The following is a 19,953-nucleotide window of genomic DNA, read 5'->3' as shown; positions in this document are numbered from 1 at the left end:
AGAATATTAAACCGAGTAACGTTAAAGGCCTTTAAAAATTAAAAAAGAAGACGGGCCCCCATTTATTTATGAAATATTGCTTTTAAACTTCTGTTAATTCACTGTTTGATGAACTGTCCGAAAACAAAACGTCTGGGTATATTAAAAAGACGCATCCGGCCCCTCCCTTCGATCCCATGATCTAAGTTGTATAGAATTAACGCTGTCATCCGCTCAAGGCTGACTTAAGTGCATAGAACAAGCATTTTTGCATGAAAATGTGAAGCTTTCTTTAAAAATTGCGTTTCTTTCCAGCATTAACGGTGCCCGGGAGGCTGGCACGAGTCTTTGGGTGATTAACCTTTCAAAAGTATAATATACAAAAATAATATGCACCTTCTCTGTACTTTTGTCGGAAAAAACATAGCCTAAAGCAATCCCGCACAATGTCGTCTCTTTTGCGTTGTTTTTATTCATTTATTTGTTTACCTGCAGTGTATTGATAATATTTCCTAAACATGTACATGCCGCATATTGTATTTGTAACGTTGCGACCAAAATATGTTCAACTTGCACTATTATAGCTGGTTCATCACTTGGCGTCGAGATACCCAGTGAGTGATTTCAAGTTGGGTGTTAGTGTTAGTGTTAGTGTTAAGAGCAGTCAAGAGCTCTTAAACCGAGCGAAACATTTGCTGATGAAATTAAGAGCCCGATACCGATATCAAAATCGATAGCTTAACACCAGCTGTGACGTCACCGCTCACTTGATTTCACGACGATGATTTAAAAATAGTACATCAAAACTAAAGATATCATGAAAAGTACAGAATAAATTTACACCTGTTTCTCTGGTCTTATAAAATAACTCATTTTACACAAAAGAATATATAAATTACCTGCTTCACATATTTTTATTTGATCGTCAAACAATAAATTGGCGTCGTTCGTGCGTTGACTGTTGTGCGGTACAACACTAACACCGAACTGGAAATCAACATTTGCTTAATCCCTAGGGGCTAGTGTTAGTGAATAGGACATTTGTACGTAAAATATTAACACCAGCCACAAAGGTCGGTTCAGCAGACGACAATTTTGCAAAATCGATAACACTAGCTACCGGAAGTTGACGATATTCAGAGGTCAAAGCCTTAACACCAGCTGATTTCCATTTCGGTGTTTAGGCTGGTGTTAGTGTTTATTAAACACTAACACCAGCCTTAAACACCCAACTTGAAATCACTCAGATCACTGATCACTGATCAACGTAGGCCTACATAGAAAAATAACATGTACAAAATGATCTCTGGGAGGGTATCTTGAGTGACGGAAATCTTCGAACTTGTGCACTTCAAACACTTTTAGACGAATGTTGATTATGACATCACAATTGGAATATATTTTGCGTGTGCACTGCTCATAATTATGCGCTTATCTCTTCTTTTTTTTACTACGCGTTACTACGCAACAAATCTCCATAATTTACGCGCTTTGTAAACGTATCAAAAGATGTCAACCGCAGTATTTTGATAAAGAACGGATTGTCTGTTTCTAAAGTAAAAATGGTTGTTTAAGAAAATCAAGTTCGTTTGATAGGAATATTTTTTAAACGATTATTTATAGCAGTTACCGGCAGAAGTAGGTATAGACTGCTTTGAACTTCGTCTACAATCAATTAACAGTAAGAACAAACTTCGCACTTTTGTGGATTATGTTTGCTAATTTTTGTCGAAGTGGCTTTTCTTCTTCTGCTCCTTCATGGCTATAACGCCCCGATGCAGCTATTCAATAGACGACTGGTGGGTGTACTGATTTCCCTCCAAGGTGAGATTTATTTTACTTTACTTTTCAATGAACATCTAGATTGTCATGGGAGACAGACCTCTAAATCGAAATCCATACTAGATTCTAGGCCCTACTGATTTTTTTTGTTTAATCTAGGCTGCCATTAAATCGTGTGTCAGGAAAGATTGGTTATCCGGACAATTGCTTCAAACATTAAGTTGAGGAACTTTACGAGCAAATATGTTCATACACCTTGAAGACTTACATTGGAAATACTATAGGCCTAAATGACAAATACTTATGATGGTAGACTAAGTGTTATTTGGTGGTCAATTTTCTTAAGATAATATACATGTAGTAGGGCTATCGTGACAAAATTTGTCGATTCGCTTGGTCAAATTGAAATTAAAAAAACAACGCCACCGAGTAGATATGGCCTAAGGAGGTGTGCGGGAGGGGAGGGGTCCTATCATCTTCCTTTTCATGTTTTCTCTTTATCTCCTTCTTTCGATAGACTTTAGAGTCGAACTGGCACACTGTGCCCTCAGTAGCTAAATTGATGTATTAATGTGTAGTTTCATTTAAAACAGGAGAATCTTTCCAGAACGATGTTATATTCATTATGTCAATGATTCATATAGATCTAGACTATAGACTGTTTTTATGAACTAGACTCTAGATATGGAGATTTTTTTTTTTTTATATCCCTCCCATGTTTCTCACAGTGATGGTCATCTGCTCCACTGCTTACTATTCCCGATGGAGTGATTGGGGTCCGTGGTCGCCTTGTAACGCATCGTGTGGGAGGGGCGCAACCGAGAGACACCGGACATGCGAAGATGTTTTTGGAGGAGAGGCAGACGGATGTGGAGACGAGGATGATGGGGTGGAGATCGCCGATTGTTTCAACCAAAGATGTCTTCTAGGATGGTTAGAAGGTATTATTTATTATTATTATTATTATTTATTATTATTATTATTATTATTACAAAAATATAGGTATTAATATTGTATTACAATCCTGAAGACGCACGTTGCAGTAAATGACGTAACATGATACCATTTCCCTTTATTGTAATTGTGACATTTGAATTGAATTATGTTTGTGAACTGTATATTTGTCACGAGAAAATGTCTAATTGTGTTATCCTGTGTTAATTGTGTTATTGTGTTATATAAGTTGAGAAGGTCTCTACATGGTTGGATTCTAATCAATAATTTGAATTTGAAATTAAATTTAAATTCTAGGTATAAGCAATGTTATCATAAACTCCAGGGGCGCTGATCTTGGACGGGGGAGAGGGGAGGGACGGAGGACACGTTCCCCATAAATGTTCAGGATCATCTTCGCCACGGAAATCTTGCCCCCAAAATAGTTTCCTCCAAAGAAAGGATGGTAACGTTGCGCTACTGGCAAGATGAATTAAATGAATATTTGGCAGTGTATGGGTTCGTTCGTATGGGTATGGGTAATAATGAATATATAAATAGGAGGAGATGCTTTAAAATACCGATGCGGCTACCCTGCATGAGTTAAGAACATCATCATCAATACCATCATCATCACCACCACTTCATCATCATCATCAGCATCAACAACATCATCATCATCCATCATCGTCATCGTCAACATCATCATCATTATCATCATCATCATCATCATCATCATCCATCATCATCATCATCATCACCATGAACAACATCATCATCATCCATCATCATCATCGTCAACATCATCATCATCATCATCATCATCACCATCAACAACATCATCATCATCATCATCATCACCATCAACAACATCATCATCATCATCCATCATCATCATCGTCAACATCATCATTATCATCATCATCATCATCACCATCACCATCAACAGCATCACCATCATCCATCATCATCATCGTCAACATCATCATCATTATCATCATCATCATCATCATCCATCATCATCATCGTCGTCATCATTACCATCTTGATCATCATGATCATCAAAATCATCCACAACATCATCATTAGCAACAACATCATCATTAGCATCAATATCATCATAATCATTATCATCATATCACCATCATCATCACCATCGTCATCATCTTCATGCATGTTTTTTATATATCTTATGGCATCTCTACACAGAGGGTTCGCCAGAGAGTAAGATAAAGCCTCAATCCTTGTGGAACCAGTGGAGTGGATGGGCCGGTTGTGACGTCGACTGCGGCGGCGTCGGGAAGCATATGCGATCCCGAGGCTGTATGATAACCCCGTGGCAGAAACACTCATTTGAGATGTCTCGTCTTTGCGAGAACGGTGGAAAACCTGTCACAAAAGCATGGGTATTCGCTTACGCGCCATGTGACAGGGGCCCTTGCACTGCTGCAGATACAAGTAAGTTATACTGCCCCAGGCCCACAGGATATATTATTCACTTTTTTGGGCGTTGCATTCTGCATTGGAAGGAAGGGGTGGTGTTGTCGCGTCAAATTTGCCGATTAGTTTGCCGAAAATTGACCTGCAGGCAACAACATCTCACCTCCTAAAGTCGAGATGGAAAGTAAGATTCATGAAACATTGTCTAAAACATCTTTAAGGAGGCGAATCACATTTTCGAAAATTAAAGGGGAAGTCCATCCTGATATTAAGGTGGTTCTCATATAGAAGCAGAAAAATGAAAGGAACAGGTCATTGAAAGTTGAAGGAAAACACTGAAAAATGCCCCGCTTTTGATTTGTATTTTTTTTTTTATAAAAAAAAACAATGGCTGACCTAAAAAAAAGGTGACCGTACCCCCCCCCCCCAACGGAACAAAATGTCAAATTTTCAAATTTCGAGACCCCCCCCCCCCCCCCCCTAAAAAAAAAAAAAGTTGATTTTTTGTTTTTTTGTTTTTTGTTTGTTGCTGTTTTGGCTTCAAAAGGGTCCCGATTGGCCAAAAATGATGGGGTTCAAATTTTCAGACCCCTCCTTCATTTCCTGGGGGTCCATATTGGGCGCCAAAATGGCTTATATAACGCGCAATACCGAAATTTGGTGTCTTCGGGAAAATTGAACCCCATCAATTTCTGATAGCTTGGACCCCAATGAATCCAAAAATGCAACAACAAAAAATCAACTTTGGCACAAAAATCCTACGGGAGCTGTTTCATGACATACCGTACCACACTATTCGCACCCGCAGAAAAAATAGGAGAGTGGACTGAATGGACATGGTCCCCTTGTACCGCTACATGTGGGGTTGGGGTAAAGGTGGGCAACAGGACCTGCATGGATGGCGAGTTGAATGGTAGGAACTGTGTGGGAGAAGATCGTCGCTACATGGATTGCGAGAAGGGCCCCTGCAAAAACAAAGTTCGTAAGTTAACGCGTTTTTCAAATTGTTTTTATTTAAACATTTGTAGAATAAGTAGTAGTAATAGTAGTACATGTAGTAGTATTAGTAGTAGTAGTAGTAGTAGTAGTAGTAGTAGTAGTAGTAGTAGTCGTAGTAGTACATGCAGTAGTAGTAGTAGAAGTAGTAGTAGTAGTAGTAGTAGTAGTAGTAGTAGTAGTAGTAGTAGTAGTAGCTGTAGCAGTAGTTTCATCATCATTTTTATTATTTTTATTATTATCATTATTATCATTATTTCTCATTATCATTGTCATTTTCATTATCATCATTATTATTATCATTATAATATTAATTATTTTGATTGATTGATTGATTGATTGATTTTTATTCGACAAGCTTCCAACATACAACAATATACACTAATAACAGATCAGAAATAAGTCAGCTTGAACAGGATAACCCACGAAAGCTCGAGAGCTTATTTCCAGTGGGGTCCCTTTTCAATTTCAATTTCATCATCAGCATAATAATTGTTATCATCACTATTATTATTATTATCATGATTGATACTATATATTATTATTGTTATCATTGTTTTTCTAACAGCAACTGGTGTGGCCTGGGGCAATTGGCATGGTTGGTCGCCGTGCACTGAAAGCTGTGGCAACCTGTCCACGAAACACCGGTGGCGGTATTGCTTCAAAGGGAAAGAAAAAACAGAAGGTTGTGAAGGCGGGAAAAATGCAAATCAAGTACATTCCTGCCGGGTACCTGCATGCAAATTTATGGGTCAGTATCTCCAAACCAACGGTGAAGCCAAGATTTTTGTTCAAACGTAAGGGATACGGCCACAAAAGAAATACATTTTCGAGGGGGGGGGGGGGTCGTCGGGAAAAAATATTAAAACACGAGGACATTCTGAGGTATTGGAATTTCATATTCTCATAGTGTACATTACATAACGTGTGCAGCGTTACTGATCTATTATGGTTCTAGTACAATTATCCCCTGGGCAATCCCCCCAGGAAAACTACCCCCCAGGACAATTACCCCTGAATAGTTAACTATCCCCTAGGACAATTACCCCCGTGGACCATAACCCCCCCCCCCCAAAAAAAAAAAAAAAAAAAGAAAAAAAAAAAGAAGAAGAAGCTTTTATTTATAAAACCAACTTATATCACTCTGTACTTCCCCTTTAACGAAAAGGGGGAGGCGGGGCTGGTAATTGTCCCAGGGGGTTATTTTCAGGGGTGGGGGTAATTGTCCTCGGGTGGTTATTTTTCCGGGGGGGGGGGGTAATTGTCCTCGTGGGGTCATTTTTCGGCTGCATTTCTTGGTGTGTATTGGCCTTTCAGTATGACTGGTCTGATGCTGCAAAATACTGTATTTCTTGGTTTGTAGAGTGCCCATCCAGTCTCGTGACCTCATGACGTTTCGGTTAACTTTCTTTGTGCCATTTGTTTTCCTTGACATATTCAGACATTGATCCTCCAAAATGGACAGAGTGGACAGAGTGGACAGAATGCACAAAGACATGCGGAGGTATTTTTGGAAACCGATACAGGAAGAGGGAATGCCTGCTGCAGGGATATACTTCCAAAAACTGTTTTACCGAGGGCAGATCAAAAGATTCTCAGAAGGGGATTTGTAGGAGCAAGGATCCTTGCCCACGTAAGTATCTCAAACTCCTTTGATCATCCGAATTTCTGGGCCAGTTTCTCGAAACAGCCATAAGCCAAGGTTAGTGGACATCCCATTTAAAAACAAGTTACAGAATAATCGTCACGTTTCTATTCGACGCCCATGATCTTAGACTTATCAAGGTTTTGGGAAGCTGCTGGCTTATGGTTATATAAAAAATCTCCAAGTTGATTTTAGGACAACTGCCCATGGACAACGTCCCATGACTACTTCCCATTGAATAATGACCACAGGAAAACTAAACCTCTCGGTACCCACTCAGACAATTATTTCGGTTGCATATAGGAGGTAGTTTTCAACGTGGTATAGTAGTGTGGATCAATCGTTGTGTAGATATCCGGAAGGATAGAAGAAAGAAAATACATCAATAATCTGTTTCGGATCCTGTTTATCTTCACTTATTAATCTCTCAAAACGGTTTGTTTAGCGTAAACCTGACAGGCGTACGTCGATTAGTTTAGGTATATTGTAATTATACTAGCTTGAAAAACACACTTTCCCTTCCTGTCTCTGATTTAGTATAGCGAGGAAGAAAACCTAGATTATGTAACGGACGGTGAATTTGCTTCTCTTTCTTATCAGCATCGCTGGCTTCCCAGAATTTGTGTAACGAAACATAATTTTAACTAAAAGATGATTCAAAACATTGCATTCGTGCTTTTACTTGTAAATTATTTGGTGCTGGGGGTGCTGGTGGACCTATACTACCATTAGTTATTTGGTCTGGTCTCTACATAATGGATAGTGGACGGTAAGGATAGGCATACGTGTGTCCAATATTTAAGGATGATACTGGTAATCAATACTATCACATCATTTTAAGTGAATATGCTGTAATAGCACGTCGTTGTAAATCACATATTATTCTCATTCCTGAATTGATAAGGTAGACAATTCTAAAAGTGATTTTTGGACTTCTCCCTTTCCCCTTGTAGCTCCAACAAAACCTCCACCAACGACAAAACCGCCACCAACGACAAAACCGCCACCAACAACAACGAAACCGCCACCAATAAAACCCCCTCAACTACCACAGAAAGTGCATATAAATATACCAAAGAAACCGTTGAATAGTGGTCAGCAATCTGCAAACCAACAGTTGCCAGGAAAATTTACCAGTAGTTTCATGGCGCGATACGCACAAGTGATGAAACAGAAAAGCACCAACTCTCAAACTGCACAAAATACGAAACCGTTCAGTCCTTGGTCAAAGTTAGGTAGTGTTAAATCACCAAGCTCTTCTCAACTGAGTCAATCTAGCTCGCACTCCAAAAGCTCAACCAAGCAGTCGACTAGCGGAGGAGCCGTCTCTTGGACATCGTGGAGCGATTGGGCAAAATGTAGCGCCAGTTGTGACGGTGGTACTCGTACTCGACGGCGAGAATGCAACGATGACAAGAAGAATCTCGCTACGGGCTGTGAGGGTGAATACATGGACACTGGCACATGTGAGTCTACGCCTTGCCAGTCGGAATCCTCTTGGATACCGTGGAGCGAATGGACAAAATGTAGCGCCAGTTGTGACGGTGGTACTCGTACTCGATGGCGAGAATGCAACGATGACAACAGGAATCTTGCTACGGGCTGCGAGGGTGAATACATGGACACTGGCGATTGTGGTTTACAACATTGCCAGTCGACATTAAGTTTGAAGGATGCGCAATATCCAGGCAGCGCCAGTAAGAGCGAATCTAGCGCGCAGTCCAGGAGCTCAACTCATAAATCAAGTAGCGAAGCTTGGTCGCAGTGGAGCGAATGGACAAAATGTAGCGCCAGTTGTGACGGTGGTAGTCGTACCCGATGGCGAGAATGCAACGATGACAATAAGAATCTTGCTATGGGATGTGAAGGAGAGTACATGGACAGTGGCGATTGTGGCTTACAACCTTGTTCACCATCATCACATTTCAGTACGTTCTTTTTCTTCTCTTATCTTCTCTATCTTTGCACACAAAAAAGGAGAAACAAATTTGTTCACCGTAATGCAATGAATTTTAAAGGCCATAGAAAGATAGATAAAGATCGAGATATCAACATGAAGCGATTATATGTAGGACGTTCCAGCAGACCAATAGCTCACAAGACAAAGCCGTCGATCAAGATCGATGTATGTCTGTACGACTACCCCGGACTGCCACGACTACCCCCCGGACGGGCCGGACTACTACCACCCCTCCCGCGGACTATCAACCACACCGACTGTCATGTTGTTGAACTACATTACCTATTGGAACTTTTCGCAATACAACACCCTTCCTAGTCCTAGAAGCATTTTCGAATTGTTATTTAAAATTGATTTGATTTGGCAACACGTACTGCAGTAACATTCAAGTTTCATTTTAGTAATGCTACCTAGCAAAATCCTAATTTATAGCACGCTCCTTTCATCAAAAGTTGATTTGCTGCATGTGATTAGATTGAATTAAACACCGACAGTCTTAACTTACCTGAGACATCTGCAAGTAAATCTTTCAAAAAGTACATTTAAATGATGGTTTCTAGCAACAAGCTGTTATGTTTTGAAACCATTCAAAGCAAAGCAAGACATTTTGCCTAGGATCTGTGTTTTCGGGTATATTATGGCAAATCAGTTTAATCATATAACATTTAATCATTAGGTTAGATAATTGTTTTGTCTGGCATAACATATTTAAAGTTTTACAACATATTGATTAAATAATGGAAATGCTCTCTTTACATTATCTCTTGCCAAAAGCCAAACCAAAACCGGACACACCACCTCCCGACATGACCACGCTTTACAACCCATGGTCAGAGTGGCAAGCATGCTCGTGTGCTAATCGGCACAAGAAGAGAACACGCACCTGTCTCCGTGGAAAGGAAGCCCAGTGTGCCACGTCAAAGATGGTTGTGGAGGAGACGGAGAGGTGTGACCCCGGCAGGTGTCCAGGTTCTGAACAGGCCTCCGCAGACAGTGCATCTCATAAAGAAGGCGACACGTACGGTTAGTTTATCCACACCATTTCACAAATAAAGAGTATCTTAATCTTATTTGCTTGGTGTAAATTTGGGGCTTTTTCCTCCTACAAAATGAAGGTTAAAACCTATAACGGCACACTACATGTTGTTCGCGATCCTGATTCCTGAAGCGATTGTTCCTTTGTTGCAGAAGTGAAGGTTGGTGATCGAGAGCTTTGGAAGGATGTACCCGGCATTCAGCTCATCTTGAGCACCATTGATGCTAATAATCGTATCAGTCACTTCGCAATCACCAAGGGGATTACACATAGCAAAGCGAACAGTTCTACCCTGCTACATATTACCATCAATCGCTTCGAATGCCTTTACAATCTTGTCGTTGAAGATATTAAAGCGAAAATCCAACATGATATTAAGTTGAGTTTAATTAATAGAAGAAGGAAAATGGGAGAAACAGGTAAGTGAAAATTTGAGCAAAAACCGTGAGAAAATAAGAAAGTTATGAATCTTGTAAAAACAATTATTTTTTTTCAATTATACATTTACCCTAACCTCTGTATAAAACAAATCTATCCCGTTATCAATGGCTAAGAAAACGACGGTTTCTTTAAAAAAAAAATGTATACAGATCAAATTGGAGATGAGCTCGCATTATACATGTACGTCACCTGTGTTGCCGATTTGTGTTCTAATGATGACAACTTGAAAACTGCATACCTTTCCTATTTTTAAACGAATCTTGCTCAAACTTTTACTGATTTGTTTCTCTCATTGTTCTGCTTTAATTAAACCAACTTAATATCAGCGTGAACTTCCACTCTAAAGACTTGTTCTTTTGCACATACTTATATACTTGTACATCTAGAAGTTCCTTCCCGATATTGAGCACATAAGCATTAACAGATCGATTCCACTAAATCTTTTCATAGGATCTGCAGGGGGAAGGGCTGGAGGGGGAGAGAGAGGAGGAGGAGGAGGAGGTGGAGGAGGAGGAGGTGGAGGAGAAGAAGAAGAAGATGGGTGGAGCGCATGGGAAGACTGGCAGCCCTGCACGGTCACGTGTGGAATGGGTGTGCGCATGCGCACTCGGCGCTGTGCAGACTCCAACTGTCGTGGTGACGATGTTGAGTCGGAAGATTGTTTTGCTGATCAACTCTGTGAGGGTAGGTTTCTTTACTAACAAGTAAAACAAAACAAAACACAACGAAACAAAAACAGAAAAAATAAATGTATGTAAAAGAGGCAAATCTTGTTCTTTTTAGGCCTAAATCTGTTTCTGAAAATATCTTTCTTCTCTTACTCCCGGAACTATTTTTGGTGTGTTTTCTGCTCCACTTCCTCGGTCTCTTCTTCTTCACATCCCATCTTTCTTCTTTTTCTTTTCGCTTCTGCTTCTTCTCCTTTGTCGATGTCACATAGTATGTCGCAGAGGGCCTATTTAAATACAATGTTTACTCTCTTTAATTTTATCATGATTATTACACTAAGAGGTTTGCACGGGGTTTGCAGAAATATTTTATGGAACGAGTTTCACGTCTTCATCACTTTATGGTCTTTCTCGTAGATGGTACTGCTATCAGCGAATTTCATGCAGAGGTGGGAAAAGGGGCCGTCATCAGTTGCTATGGCAACTATTTTGTTGAAGATCATCCTGGATCCAAAGTTATTTGGTCAAAGAACGAGGAACCGATCAAGTTGTTGGGTCAGTACGCTTTTCTTGACGGTTTTAAAAGTATTTTTCTTAAAACCCCACTGTCCTACTTGTAGCTACTTGCTCCCTCTATATAGAAAACTTCCTCAATCAGTGCCTTTTGGTCCCCATGATCCTCTTTTTCTTCTGTTAGTTGAGAGCTGAGATAATGAGATAGCCACCTGTCAGTGACCTCGCTGTGTGGTCTAATCCCTTGACGGTTGACGGTCTTTAATAGATTTTGGGTTGATTTTTAAGATCAAACAAATTAGTAAATCACCATTATATTTTAAATAAATGTATTTTATTCAAAATTTGGAGTGCAGAAATTGGGTATTGAAGTTAGATCAAAGATAGCTGGCTACTTGGTAATTTTTCGTAGGTTTTTATTCTCTTCTCTCATAAAGAAAATTGTACATCATTTAAAACATTGTATACAAAATTACATATAATTTTCACATAGGTCTAAATTTTGCAAGTGAACTTTTACATTTCCATACAAGGTTACAAGTAAATGTTAATGTAAAACATATTTGTAATTGAAGTTACACATTTACAGATGAAAAATATTCACATAAACAAAATTATATTTTCACGTTGTAAACAAATCGCAATACATTTTTTACTATTTCCTGCTTGAATATATATTTCCAATTAAGTATCGTTTTTAATTATCGTTAATTATCGCCTGAAATGTTGTCTGCTGTGTTCCCCCTTTTATAACGTGTGTTCTCTTAATGCCAAAAACGAAAGAGCCATTATTATTTCTTTTTGAAAAATTAGCTTTACCATATCTATACTAGTATCTCGTTTTCATTGGGGATGACGATTTTCTATTAGAGCGAAATAGTCAATGTCTCTATCAATTATTTCCTATTGCCGACAGATCGTTTTCTGCTCAAGAACCTTGCCGACCTTGAAATCAAAGAAGTACAAGCCGATGATGAAGGCATCTACACATGCGCAGTGGAGTCAGGAGATAAAACATTCACACGCCATGTCATACTTCTAAAGAGTAAGTAGATTTTTTACAACCCCCCCCCCCCCCCTCTGAAAAATAAAAAATGAATAAAAAAAAAAGGTGGAAGTCAACATCTTGTTTGCTCATTATGATGTTTTATTAAATTATTTGTTCATTTCAATGACCCAACCATAAATTACTTTAAAGTGACTCGGTAACATTGTTGAAGGTTTATGAAAAAAATTGCTTAATTTTTGTATAAAATGTTACTTACTATATTCCTTCTACTATACTAACCCTGTGACATGCAAAAAATCCTGAACTAATTCTCAAACCACAAAGATATCTATGGTTTTCTTTGAAGGCGTCGATGTGAGGCACCCTCTAACAATGATTAACAGTAAATTCTCCCAACCATTTTTGAATTTTCCCAACCGTTTTTCCATGAGAAAAATACATAAAACAGGCTATAAAAATCTGTCAACACTTAACTGTCTGGAATTGAATGTAGAGCCATTTTATTGCTTTGTGACCATTTACATTTACCTAAAATGTAATTAAATTGTCCTAGTCTTGATGCTGATAAGGCTTTGAGAAGTAGCAGAATAGAACTAGAATAATATAGGAATCGATCAGATCAGTTTTTCCCAATTTGTACCATGAATAATGATTTGTTTTCACTCAAATTTTCGGATTATCTTTAATTGTACATCTAGCATTGAAGTCACTACCTTAGCACCACTATCTCTCATCTGAACAATGTTACAAAGTCCCTTTAAGGTAGTTTTGGGCATGTAATATACAAACATAGTTATTTAAAGACTGCCGATCCATTGTTGTTAAGCCCCGCCCCCCCCCCCCCACTCAGTGTTATTTAGGGTACGCATATGCTCGTTCCCTCTTTTTGAAAGCACCCCCTATCTGAGGACTGCCAACATTTCCGAACCCCCCTTTCGCGGGCTTTTCGCGGGCTTTTCCTGCCTTGGAGACCCCCCTAAATCAGGAAAAAATGCTCAATGTACCCCCCTAAATTCGGAATAATTTCTCAGGAGTCCAAAGAGATGAGAGAAAAAAAAGAAAAAACACCCCCTTTTTAAAGAAATCTCCGGGTGAAAAGTCAAATACACCCCTTTTTTTACAATTCTCGGGCCGGACTTTGTCGCACGAAAAGTACCCCTTTACCGGACATTTTGGCAACACGCATGCGGTCATTTCGAAACCTGAGTGGGGGGGGGGGGGGGGGGGCCGGGTGTTTAGCACGCTCTTAAAATCATCACGCATGTTATGTTCTGCAATGAAAGACAATCTACTTCATATGCTTACTGCTTGCAAATATCACCATCTTATGTGTTCTCGTTTTAACGAATCATATCTCTTCGCTCCCATTTTTCCTTTTCAGTTAACTCGGCAGATGGTTTCGGTGGCGGTAAGTTCTTTTCCCCCCCCCCTGCTTTTCTACGCCACGAAGGACGTCCTATAACTTTGAGAAGCATAATGTTCCAGAGGTTACCATAGTAACTGCATCTAAAGCTCCTTATTAGACCAACCTATCGAATAGTATTTGATTTATGACTAGTGATATTATAGATGTATTGGCTATTATGAAAGGCATCGCTGTTTCTATAGGCTAAAGGGGACTTGCTACAGGACGTTAGTGATGTGGGTGGGGCTCGAAACTCGGACTTTGGGATTAACATTAAGTGATTAACACCTTTATCTAAGTTCGAGTCTCATTACAATGTAGGCCCACATGAATTTGTCGAAGGGATAACTGTATATCATGATTGTACTTGCGATATTTTGTAGAGAAAATGTGATGTTAAGAGAGAGTTATTCTGATAAACAGATCATATAACGTTTTTAATGTTACGAATCCAAATAATCGAGTATCGATTCTTCAAACGTCGAAATTGCCTACACATAATACAGTAGTTACATCCGTAAACTTCACATTTCAGTCAAACGTAATATAAATATTAAAATCTTTATAACAGATGCCATGATGCAGATGATCATTCCCGCTTCCGTTCCCCTTGCTGCACTCATTTTGATCATTGGAATATGCATATGCCAGAGGTATGTAAAATATTCATTAGCCATTTTCCGTGTGGATGTATGCCCTCAACTATATTCCGCTGAGGTTTCATGATTCGCTGTTTTTATTCACGCCGAGTTACAGTACTGAGAAACGTGCTGTGATTGGAAACCCGGCCTGACGTTGGAGGGCGAAATCTTAAATCAAGATGAAACTTTGTCAAAATCGGGTTTTATTAAAGAATGTTAATCTCTGGTAACAGTTTTTTTTAGACAAGTACCGAATTGTACAGAACACGACGTAATTATTACTACCCCAAACCTCAAACCTCGATGCCATATGTAATATGTGGCTGTATAAGAGCTTTATACAACAGTATCAATATATGTTTAGGGACAAAGTGCCGTAATTTAAAGAGGATGCCGACCTTTCTCCGTATACAGTCATTAACAGATTTTATATGTGAATTCCATGTAAAATGTCTGTCAATGGTAATGCCAACAAATGTCGCTTCCTCCACTTCTCTTAATTCTGCCCCAGATATTTTTAATCTCCCTTTAAGCACAGCCTTTCTTCTACGAATACTGAAGAACATGAAATTGGTTTTTGACGCATTGATAGTAAGCTTATTTGCAGTGCACCAATTCTGTATGGATTTTAAATTTTCATTTACTTCACACTCATCTATTTGATCTACACCTTTGGGAAAAGTATGAAAAATATTAGAATCATCTGCAAATAGTCTGAAATTGAAATAATTTGTCACAGTTGGCAAGTCATTTATATAGATTAAAAACAGAGTTGGTCCTAAGACAGAATAGCCTATAATCTAGGCGGAGTGCCGAGCTTTTTTCTTTGCTGCTAGACTAACCCTAAGAGAACGTCTGATATGGCGAGACTACGAACCGTGAGCCGCGCACCGCCTATAATCACTGGTCTAGCTTTAGTCGTTTTTTTTTTATTATCGACCATGAATCCGTGGCAGTTTTCGTACGAAAAAACCTCATGATTTATGGTCGATAATAAAAAAACAACGACTAAAGCTAGACCAGTGATTATAGGCGGTGAGCCGCTTCGCGACTCACGGTTCGTAGTCTCGTCGTATCAGACGTTCTGCTTAGGGTTAGTCTAGCAGCAAAGAAAAAAGCTCGGCACTCCGCCTAGATTATAGGCTAAAGACAGAACCTTGTGGTACACCGCATTTGATATATCTACTTTCTGATGATGACTCTTTGTATTTCACAAACTGCATTCTGTCACTAAGATAGCTTTCGAGCCATTTCAGTGCATGTCCTCGGATGCCATAATGTGATAGCTTTTTAAATAATATGTTATGGTTTATTGTGTCAAAAGCCTTTTGAAAGTCAAGAAACACACCAAGCGTAACACATCCTTCGTCTATACTTTTCAATACCGTATTCATAAGATTAATTAATGATAATTTAGTACTATACTTTTTCCTAAATCCGTACTGATGGTGATATAAAATGTCATGCGTTTCTAGAAAACTGGTCAATCGAGCATTAACTATTTTTTCTAATACTTTACCCAAAATTGGTAAGACAGAAATGGGTCTATAATTCCCCATTTCATGTTTATTACCTATCTTAAACAGTGGACTGACTTTAGCAATTTTCATTTGATCAGGGAAATTTCCTGTTTCCAATGAAAGATTGAAGATATGTCTTAATGGTTCAGCCAAAATAGATGCACCATCCTTAATCAGGCGTACTGGAATGTTGTCGTAACAAGCTTTCTTCTCGTCTAGAGCCAATAATTAGAGGGAAGAGTATTCATCAATGTTTTTATCTTGCTAGCTTGAATAGGCCTGTCAGAAATTCAATCTTTTTCACTTGATATCTTAAATTCACGACGTAATGGGTGAAAGGGATCCCCTAACTGTGTATTCATAATGGCACCTGTCCCCAATCTTTTTCTGATTTCCTTCAATATTCTGCTACCCCCCCCCCCCCCCCGCCTCCAACTTTCTCTCTCTCTCTCTCTCTCTGTCTCTCTCTCTCTCTCTCTCTCTCCCTCTGTGTGTGTGTGTTGTGTGTGTGTGTGTGTGTGTCTCTCTCTCTGTCTTTAACCCTTGCCCCTGCTCCCGGTTCCTCAAATCTTCTTTAATTGTATATTTCTCATTATATCTCATTATAGCTCTATCTACCTCTCTTTCTCACACGCATGCATACACACACACCCACTCAATCACTCTCACTCTCTCTCTCTCTCTCTCTCTCTCTCTCACTCTATCTATCTGTTTCTATGTCTGTCTCTCTGTCTCTCTCTCTCTCTCTCTCTCTCTCTCTCTCTCTCTCTCTCTCCCTCTCTCTCTCTCTTCGCACGCCTGTGTTCGATGGTGGTTGATGATACGTGTGCTAGGGTCAGCGAACCTTTCAAACAACTGTTGAGAGATTTAAACTATAGTGGCCATAAGAGTAATGTTTTGTTAATGTACTGTATTATGCAAAGTGATCTATATGTATATTTATATGTGAAAATGTAAAAATGTACCATCATTGTAAGTATGACAAATTAAAAGAGGAAAAATAAACTAATTGAATTGAATTGAATTGTATGAGTATTATGCAATTGATTTTCACATTAAATATTCAAAATGTAAAAACAGTACTGTTCTTCCTTTTGCCTTAAAATTAAATATTTAGTCTTAATATTAAGGTGGTTCGGTTTTAATTTTGTTATTCTTCTTTGGAAAAGTAAACTTTGATATTTTTGGTTTCCTTATTTCAGGTGTTGTGGAAAGAAAGAGGATCCAGGGAAAAGAAAGGCAAAGAAAGTCAAAGAAAAGAAGCCAAACCAACTAAAAAGGGTGCCTCAAAGTCAAAGAACAATTCGAATATTAAGAGTTCAAAGGTACCGGAGATTACTGAAGAAGAGGATGATGTTGAATCTCTAGCATCGATGCCTGATAGAAGTCCTCCTCCACCACCACCACCACCACAACCACCACCCTCATCTGGTTCTTCACCAGGTGCGCCACCGGCACCTCCTCCTCCTCCTCTACTATCAGAGGCTCCGCTCCCTCCACCACCACCGCCGCCACCCCAAGCAGCTCTACCTCCTCCCCCACCACCTGGTCCACCACCTGCTCCCGATGCCGCACTACCACCACCACCACCAGGTCCCCCATTACCAGGGGGCCCTCCAACACCTCCCGGACCCCCATCCCATCCAGGACTCCCACCCCCTCCCGGACCCCCACCCCATCCAGGACTCCCACCCCCTCCCGGACCCCCACCCCCTCCTGGACCCCCACCCCCTCCCGAACTCTCACCTCCTCCCGGACCCCCACCCCTCCCGGACTCCCACCCCCTCCCGGACCCCCACCCCCTCCCGGACTCCCACCCCCTCCCGGACCCCCACCCCCTCCAGGACCACCACTGCCCTTCGACGTAGCTGGACCACCGCCACCACCGGCCAGGTCCAATGTTGACCCTAAGCCCCCTCCTCCACCCCGGAAAAGCATCCCGAAGATCCGATGGACGCCCTTATGAACGCAATCGAGTCACGTCGACGTTCGATAAACAACTCTAATTCTGCCAAAGGGGTCGTCTGGACTTATACGTATCCTTCCTGGCCGCCACCCATGCCCCCTTGAATACCAAATATGCCCCCCCCCCTTTTTTTTTTTTTTGCTTAAACGAAGTATTGTCTTTTGATATCCTGTTTCATAAAACTGTTGATAATATCTGCCACAATGCTTCCATCAAATCACATTCAAAGATTTCTGTAGCTAGCTGTAGCCCCCATCAGTTATTTTTGTTTACATGTTTTATGAAATACAGGACCTCCAAAATGTAGATATGAAAACAGTATAATATGTTATAAGAATTATTTACGATTCACTTATTAAACTTAAGTTCGCAGGATTAGCGTAATTATAAGACAGACACTTTTTTAATTATTTTGTATGATATGATCACTGGAAATGTTTACGACTGTAGAGGCAAAACATAGGGGTAGGGGGCAAATGAGGGGTAACGCCACTATATTCCTGGGGCAACCCCAGACGTATTTACTTTACATAAAGTTTTTGCACTCACCCCCAGTTAATATGGGGGGGGGGTACAAATAGTAAAGTTGTGTGGGTGCTGGATCCGCGAATGTGACGCGTATTTTCTATTCGTCATTTTATAAGAGGTATAATTGCTTTAATGTTTATAATATAAGTAAAAGATGACCAACTGGCAGAATTAAAACTTTAGCTCATCGGTTATCTAGTAGAAGAGGTGAGCTTACTGATTCAGTTGAAATAGAAATGTTGTTTAGTTAAAATAAAATAGTAGAATATTTTTTGAAACATATCAATTAATACTTGAATTATTTGTGTGTACGGTGCTGCTTGTACATGTTGTAAGATTAAGATGTAAAGTGTAGTTAAAAATGTAATATGAGTGCCATGTTGTCATGATTGTGTAATATTGTAATAAAATACTTCAATCGAGAAAAACCCGAAGTCCCAGAGTCGTCTACAGACTGTGAATGAAAAGTGTCAAAGAATAAATCACCACAAAATACGTATCCTGCATCAAAGCTCATCTTATATTAATACAAATGTCTCTAAGCGCTTTACAAATATACTATTACCCTGGTCATTAAATATTATCAACACTCGAATAGCTATGAAATCAAAATTTGAGAGCGGGAATAAGGGTATCATTGCCCAAAATATTTTTCATGACATGATCCCCCCCGCCCCCCCCCCCCCCCCTGCAGGTCAATGGTCAGTCTGTTGAATATAATGACCAACATAATAGGCTTATATGCACATTGGACAGAACATAGACCGACTGTGATCCGATTCTGGAAGAATTTATAACAGCATTTTACATTTAAAATTCCAACATGTCAAATCTTAAGATAGAGAATCTTATTAGTCAAGTGATTAATAAAATCTTGATTTAATGGGGATTTCAAGCTTATCTGAAGGAGAAAAAGCTAAATCGGTTCATTCGTAGTGACGTCAGACCAAAGGTATGACTGTCTACAATTTGACGCCGATTCGGCATTTATTCTGACTGGAAGGGTTAAGGGCTCTGAAATTCGGGTATTATTCTTATCATTATTTACAATCTACATCAGTAAAATTGTCTTTGTTTGGAGTTCCATAACTAATATAATTGCCATTTCTTCCAGGATCGGATCGTGTACTGTACTGTGCGCCGGGATTTACATCCATATTATTTTGTGGACAGAACATGCTCGATGAGCCTTCAACATGTCTTGGTTAATATGGGGGGGGGGGGTAACAAATAGTAAAGTTGTGTGGGTGCTGGATCCGCGAATGTGACGCGTATTTTCTATTCGTCATTTTATAAGAGGTATAATTGCTTTAATGTTTATAATATAAGTAAAAAAGATGACCAACTGGCAGAATTAAAACTTTAGCTCATCGGTTATCTAGTAGAAGAGGTGAGCTTACTGATTCAGTTGAAATAGAAATGTTGTTTAGTTAAAATAAAATAGTAGAATATTTTTTGAAACATATCAATTAATACTTGAATTATTTGTGT

The 19,953-nt window shown here is 39.5% G+C and overlaps 1 protein-coding gene across 1 annotated transcript; it reads left to right on the top strand.

Annotated features, from left to right (window-relative positions):
- The first annotated feature begins 1,754 nt into the window (after nt 1-1,754).
- LOC105443615 (SCO-spondin-like) lies at nt 1,755-17,415 on the top strand. The gene is made up of 15 exons (XM_030987667.1): nt 1,755-1,803; nt 2,490-2,702; nt 3,904-4,152; nt 4,943-5,116; nt 5,699-5,881; nt 6,572-6,763; nt 7,729-8,703; nt 9,510-9,758; nt 10,663-10,695; nt 10,729-10,896; nt 11,298-11,435; nt 12,310-12,438; nt 13,784-13,810; nt 14,379-14,460; nt 17,171-17,415. The coding sequence occupies exons 1-15, from the start codon at nt 1,755-1,757 to the stop codon at nt 17,334-17,336; spliced, it is 3,027 nt and encodes a 1,008-aa protein (XP_030843527.1). The 3' UTR covers nt 17,337-17,415.
- The last annotated feature ends 2,538 nt before the right edge of the window (nt 17,416-19,953 follow it).

Source organism: Strongylocentrotus purpuratus, unplaced genomic scaffold (assembly GCF_000002235.5).
Source record: "Strongylocentrotus purpuratus isolate Spur 01 unplaced genomic scaffold, Spur_5.0 spur5_scaffold_16, whole genome shotgun sequence".
Classification (NCBI taxonomy): domain Eukaryota; kingdom Metazoa; phylum Echinodermata; class Echinoidea; order Camarodonta; family Strongylocentrotidae; genus Strongylocentrotus; species Strongylocentrotus purpuratus.
This window is presented reverse-complemented; position numbering and strand designations above follow the sequence as displayed.